At 31.7% G+C, this 6,000-nt stretch overlaps 1 protein-coding gene across 2 annotated transcripts in view; it reads right to left on the reverse strand.

Moving 5' to 3' along the window:
* The window catches only part of LOC135849255 (lachesin-like), a 260,218-nt gene extending 257,498 nt beyond the window's left edge, over nucleotides 1–2,720 (reverse strand). For both annotated transcript variants that reach the window (XM_065369608.1, XM_065369607.1), the window contains exon 1: nucleotides 2,437–2,720. In XM_065369608.1, coding sequence (XP_065225680.1) covers nucleotides 2,437–2,512 — 76 coding nt within the window. In that variant the 5' untranslated portion in view covers nucleotides 2,513–2,720. The remainder of the gene's footprint in view (nucleotides 1–2,436) is intronic.
* Between the last annotated feature and the right edge of the window lie 3,280 nt (nucleotides 2,721–6,000).

Raw genomic sequence — 6,000 nt, forward strand, 5'->3', positions numbered from 1 at the left:
CAGCATACCTGATGATGCAAAAAAAACGCTGATCAGGCATAGGTTGGAAAATTTACCAAGTGCTGAATAAATTGGTCTAATATCACCCCAATCGAACCCATCAAGATAAAAAATATTATGGAAATAATAATTTTTACCCAGAAATACAAAATAATTTAATTAATTTGCTGGGTATATCAAATTGGAAATGAAAAAAATTCATCATTATAAATAGTCATAATTTTTATCAAAAATGAAAAAAATTCACTCGACCAAGATTTTTTAAACAATTTTTTACAATTTTTTTATTCTAAAATTTTTTTGTTCTTTTGGATGCCTCTTTTTCGTTGCTATGATTTCAAATTTTTATTTGTGTATCTCTAAGAAAAAAATATCACATTAAAATCAGATTTTAAAATGGTTGGATTTGATTTTATCATCATTGAAAGAGTTTTAACGAGTGCTCGAAAATTCCAAAATGCTATTGCTCCTTGAATTTCAAATATAGGCAAAATATGAAAATGGCTTATTGTAGAGTAAGTACAAGGTACATAATTTATTCAAAGTTTTACTAGAGGCTTGCATTTATTTTACCAGAACCCAAAATTTAAAATGCTAGAATTTTTTGAAAATTCAAAAAAACAAAATTCCTTAAATCTTAAGATTTTTAAAATGATTTAGCATCTTTGATTTTGAGTTTGGACAAACAATGAGTAAGTACACGAGCAACCTAATTTGCTCATCATTGAACGCTCCATGGCATAAAATTACCCATAACTTTCTCCCTCTTAAGGCAATTTTCTGTGTTTTTTTTTTCAAGTTTATTTAATTTCAACCATTTTATTTTTATGAATTTTAAAAAAATTGAATTTTTCAGAATTTTCATTCAATCTATCGAGTTTAAAAACTCTACAAAACGACAAATGAAATTTCTTTGTCATTTCATGCAAAACTTAATCAATTTTTTTGTATGTAATTAGCTAATTTTTTTTAAAAACTCAATAATATTATTTTCTTCTGCAATTTCAGAAAAAATTTCATGTTTTAAAATTTAATTCTGGAAGTTCTCCAAGAAATGATGAAGTCTTTTGAAAATTCGTTGGAAGTTCATTTTTTGACGTCTTGCAGAAATTTTGAAAAGATCTACGAAAGGTTTGGAGAATTTTTTGGAACTTCGTGAAACAAACAATGTAAAAAATTAAGTAATTCTAAGTATCATTTTTTCCAATTTTTTCATTAAAAAAATTGTTCATTTCTCTCAAATATTGCTTTAATTTATTCGTCAAATGTATTAATAAAATTTTGATGAATAGTACGTACATAACATTTTTTCAATTAAATTTTAATTGTTTTTATCAATTTTTGGAATTTTTTCACTGCTGGTTTTTTGAAAAAATTCATTTCTTTGAAGGAGGCATAAAGAATAAATTAAAAGGAATGAAGCCAATTTTCCATTAAAGAAGAAACTTTTAAGCCAAAGACTTGTTTTCGAGCAAATTGAAGCCAGATTTTTCAAAAACAATTTTAAATTATGTACTTTGAAATGCTGTGCTTTTTCATGGGACTATATTGGAATAATTTTAATTCTTATTCAAAGAATGCTTTACATATTTTTATGTTATTTGGCAATTTTTTTCTGTTTCAATCTATCAATTTTTAATTTTTTTCGATCGGTAAGTTGATATCCCATTGTTAAAATTTCATCTTGTCAATATCTCACGAATCAAAATTGATGTAGGTAATCAGTTAAAAGAACTAAAAATTTTGCATTTTATTTAAAAATCCGTCTTTTTGCAAATTTTTTCATTTTCTATTAAAAAGTTTTGCTTATTCAGTTGAAAAAAACTTATTGTTAAATTTTTTTCGATTCTTCGATTTTTTCAATTTTATTTTTGAAAATTCATGTATCGTTACGCGAAGAAATTCTATTTTGAAATTAATTTTCATGATAGATATTGATTCTATAATAAAATATCAAATTTCTCGAGTTTATTATTCGCAAATTAACGTTCGGTGGAAAATGATATTTCAGTTGATTTTCTAAAATCTCATATTTCATTTGAAGAGAACGCGAGAAACATTACATCTTTTTGTGGTAATTGCATTTATCAAATTACAATTATATTTGGCGGGTAAATATAGTTTACAAGATGATGGTTTATATCGATGATTGCACACTATTGATTACACATTTTTGAAAAAGCATTGGAAATTTGTTTTCTCTTGACCCTTGGGAAAAAAACTGGAACCTGTTCAAATTGTTGGAGGAAATTATCGTAATTCGACGTGGGTAATAAAACGAGTCATTCTGAATTGCATTCATAACGACGATGAATTTTTCGTACCATACCTAAAAATTAACGAAGCAAAATACACCCCTGAAATACCCACAGAAATATGTATATTTTACGCGCGTATTTGTATTTTATTAAATTTAATCGTGAATATATCGCTCACCGTTGCAGAAAGTAATGTAAACTTGGAATACGACGACGACGAAATATTTAATAAATATGATATATTTGTGTCTCATCGTGCCGTCGTCGCGATTAAACGGCGACAAATTGGACAACGAAGGCAATCACCGATTTTTGTTATTTTTCGGACGCCAGTTTTCCACGTGGCTTTCTTATTTAAAAATATAAACTACGTTTTTTACGTAAAATATTACGCGAGCGGAAGAACCGAAGTAAAACGATACCGATATCTACCGCAATTCTAACATCACTGAGCGACGTTTTGATGTTTTCGAAACGCCTCTTTATATCACCAAATGGTTATAAAACGGTCGCATGCGCTTTTATTTTCGCAAATACATAACCTACCTATACCGACAAATTGCACGGATGCTTTGAAATTAAAACGTTGCAATTGGGGGGAGGGGTTTGCGAAGGGAGCGGCGTGGCGTGTTTTTGTTATTAGGTTTTTTTTCTGAATAGGTTTCGGGTAATTTTTACGTATTGTTGGTGGAGGTGTGAAGTGAGAGGTTTCTGCAAGTTGGTACACTTATGCTGCTGCTAGTGCATTAAATTGACTGTGGCTACGAGTGTATAGATTAATTTAATTAATTTGGTCGTCGATGTGATAAATTTTTTTATTCGGGATTTCAATGTGTGGAATTGATAACGTTTATTTTCTTTCATTCCCTTTTATCAATCTTGCTCCTTTATCCTTTTTTCAAAATATTTGATACTTACTTTCTGAAAATTATACAGAATTCTATTTGTGGAAATTGTCCCAAATTTGCGGTAAGGAGGTGCCATTGGAGCTGATTCATAAAATTGAGATCCTCCATTCCCATAGAAGTGGTACCTACTCGAATTTTTCAGAAACAAAAGTTATTAAAAGTACCTACACCTGCGCCCTTTTAATTTTTTTTTTTTTTTTTTTTTTTTTTTACGAAAGCTTTGCTGTTTTAAGTTTTTAGAAATACTTTTCATGTATTGAATGGGGATTCCCCAAGTGGATTCCAGCTGCATGCTTCAAAGTTATTTTTGACTAGATTTATAATCTTTTTTGTTATCAACCCCCGATCTCCACCTCTTAAAAAAGAGAAAAAAATACTGAAAATAGTCAAATCGATAATTCGTTAAAAAAACTGATGAAATCCTGATTTATGTAGAAATCAATTTTACTTGTATATACTTGGTTCATCTTGATGATTTTTTATTTTGACACTCCCCCCCCCCCTCCCACTGACACTTTTGAAGTTGTTTTTTTTTTACTTTTTCTCCTCTTTTCTCTCGGATTCTTTTTGGTTTTCACGTCAAGATCCTTAAAAAGTAACTCAGATGATGAAAAAGAATTTTAACATCTCACATTGAAATGTTGAAATTTTTGATTTCATCTCTCTGCTTCCCAAAACTATTTCAATTGTTTGATCAAAATAACTTCAAAAGTTACCGCAGAAGATAGAAAAAAGCACTCATCTTGATACTCCAGGCTGAAATTTTGAAAACTTTGTAGGTATTGGAGAATATTACTAGAACGAAGTGATGACAATAATAATTGTTCGACCATTAATATTGCCCAATGCCCATTTTTAAAAAAATCGAAAAAAATGACCAAAAACTTGCCATTTTTTTAAAAATTGACAATTTTAGCAAAAAAATTAACAGTACCTTTCATTCCAAAATATTTCTCCAATTTTGGAAACATTTTTCAATGTTTTGACTGAATTATGTAAATAAGTATTCGAGAAGAAAAAATTTTCAAAACACACTTAAAAATGAGTGATTTGCAAATTTTAACCGCTCAATAGAACTCAGACAAACACACAACCTTGAGAAGCCAGACAGACGGGTCAATGACCTTAGTAGGTGAAACAGGCAAATAGGCAACCTTGAAAAGTCACACCGACGGGTCAATGACCTTAAGAGGTCAGGCTGTCCGATGACTGACTTTGTGGAACCAGCCAGAGGGTCAATGACCTTGAGAGGTCAGACTGACTTATGAATGGCCTTGTGAAACCTACCAGAGGGTCAATGATCTTTGGAGGTAAGACAGGCACACATACAGACAGCCTTGAGACGCCAGACAGACAGGTCAATGACCTTGAGAAGCCACAAATGAAGACAGATCGACGGACTTATGAAGTCAGACAGACGGGTCAAAGACCTACAAAGGCTACACAGGGAGACAGACAGACTTGAGAAGTCAGGCTAGATCTCAGCATAGAGGTCAGGATCGGTGCGGATGACCTTTTCTGATCGAGAATAATTAACTCAGATTGACCCAAAAACATCCATGATTTAAAGCATCCTTTCCAGATCCATTTTCGAGGAATGAATTAAAAAAATTAAAAATTTCCTGTTCCTAAGAAAATTTCCAAGATTTGAACAAATTTCTGCTTCTAGACTGAAACCAATCTCCCGAATCAAAATTTTACCATTTGAGGCTAGCGCGATTTTTGATTTCTCCAGAATTTTGAAATTTCTCCAGAAGGCTCGTATGGAAATTAATGTGGGCAATTGGGCATATAGGTACTCGACATGTTTTATGATTTTATCCACATTTAGGTCCATTTCCTGGCGTACACCTCGAGTGTATTTTTTGAGCGAAATTTTTTCAAGGAAGTAGAGTTTTCAAAAATGTCCTGTTCACTAGAAAATGTTTGTAATTCGAACAAATCGCTGTTTCTAAAAGCAACTCTCCAAATCCGAATTTAACAGTTTCTAGCCATTTAAAAATTCTGGATAAATTGAAAATTGCGGTGGAGGCTCCAGAATGGCTCGAAGGTGTGAAATCCGGGTTCGAGGGGTTGATATTAGTTTCAGAATTAATTTTCATAATTTTGGCTGAATATATTTTTTTTTAAAAAAACATGTAAGTACCTATTGCTTGCCTGAAGTACATAAATTTGAATTTTTCAAAACTTTGTCAAAAATCAAAAAACTAACTTGGGCAGTTAAAATTTTGGTCCAGACCATGCATGCTCTTTCCAAAAATCGCAGCTCCATTTAAATGGGAGTAGGACTCCTCGAAAGGTCCCCTTGTAAGTCAACACTACGATGCCAAAATACTAAAACATATCATTTCTGACAACGCCAGAAGATGATTTTCCATGCACTTTACCCCTTATTTTAAATTTCAACAAAATTTCACGAGTGATGCGACTGCTGAGAAAACAAGGTGTTAAATTCTACACTTCTACAGTTTAGTTTGCTTTGCTAAAAAAAAAAAGGTGATGAAAGAAGCGCGGTGCGACGTGACAGAGGGTAAAAATTATCACTAGAGCGACGACAATGGTACGAAATATAAGGGGAAAAAATGACGTTGATATTCCTTCATTCTGTATTTTTCTTTACGATCATCGCGAACGATTCTAATTCGGCGTTGTGTCTCTCGGTAACTGAATTACAGAAATAACTGTAAACCGCTATAAAGCGCGGTATTTTTCCGTAAGTGGATAACTTTCACTTCTTTTTAGTAGCTTTTCTTTACGACAACAGTTGCGGAAGGCGGACGAATCTTGAGAACTGTTTTTCTTTTATTTATTTCGTTTTTTTAGTTGTTTTGACA

This window comes from Planococcus citri, chromosome 5 (genome assembly GCF_950023065.1).
Source record: "Planococcus citri chromosome 5, ihPlaCitr1.1, whole genome shotgun sequence".
NCBI classification, from domain to species: domain Eukaryota; kingdom Metazoa; phylum Arthropoda; class Insecta; order Hemiptera; family Pseudococcidae; genus Planococcus; species Planococcus citri.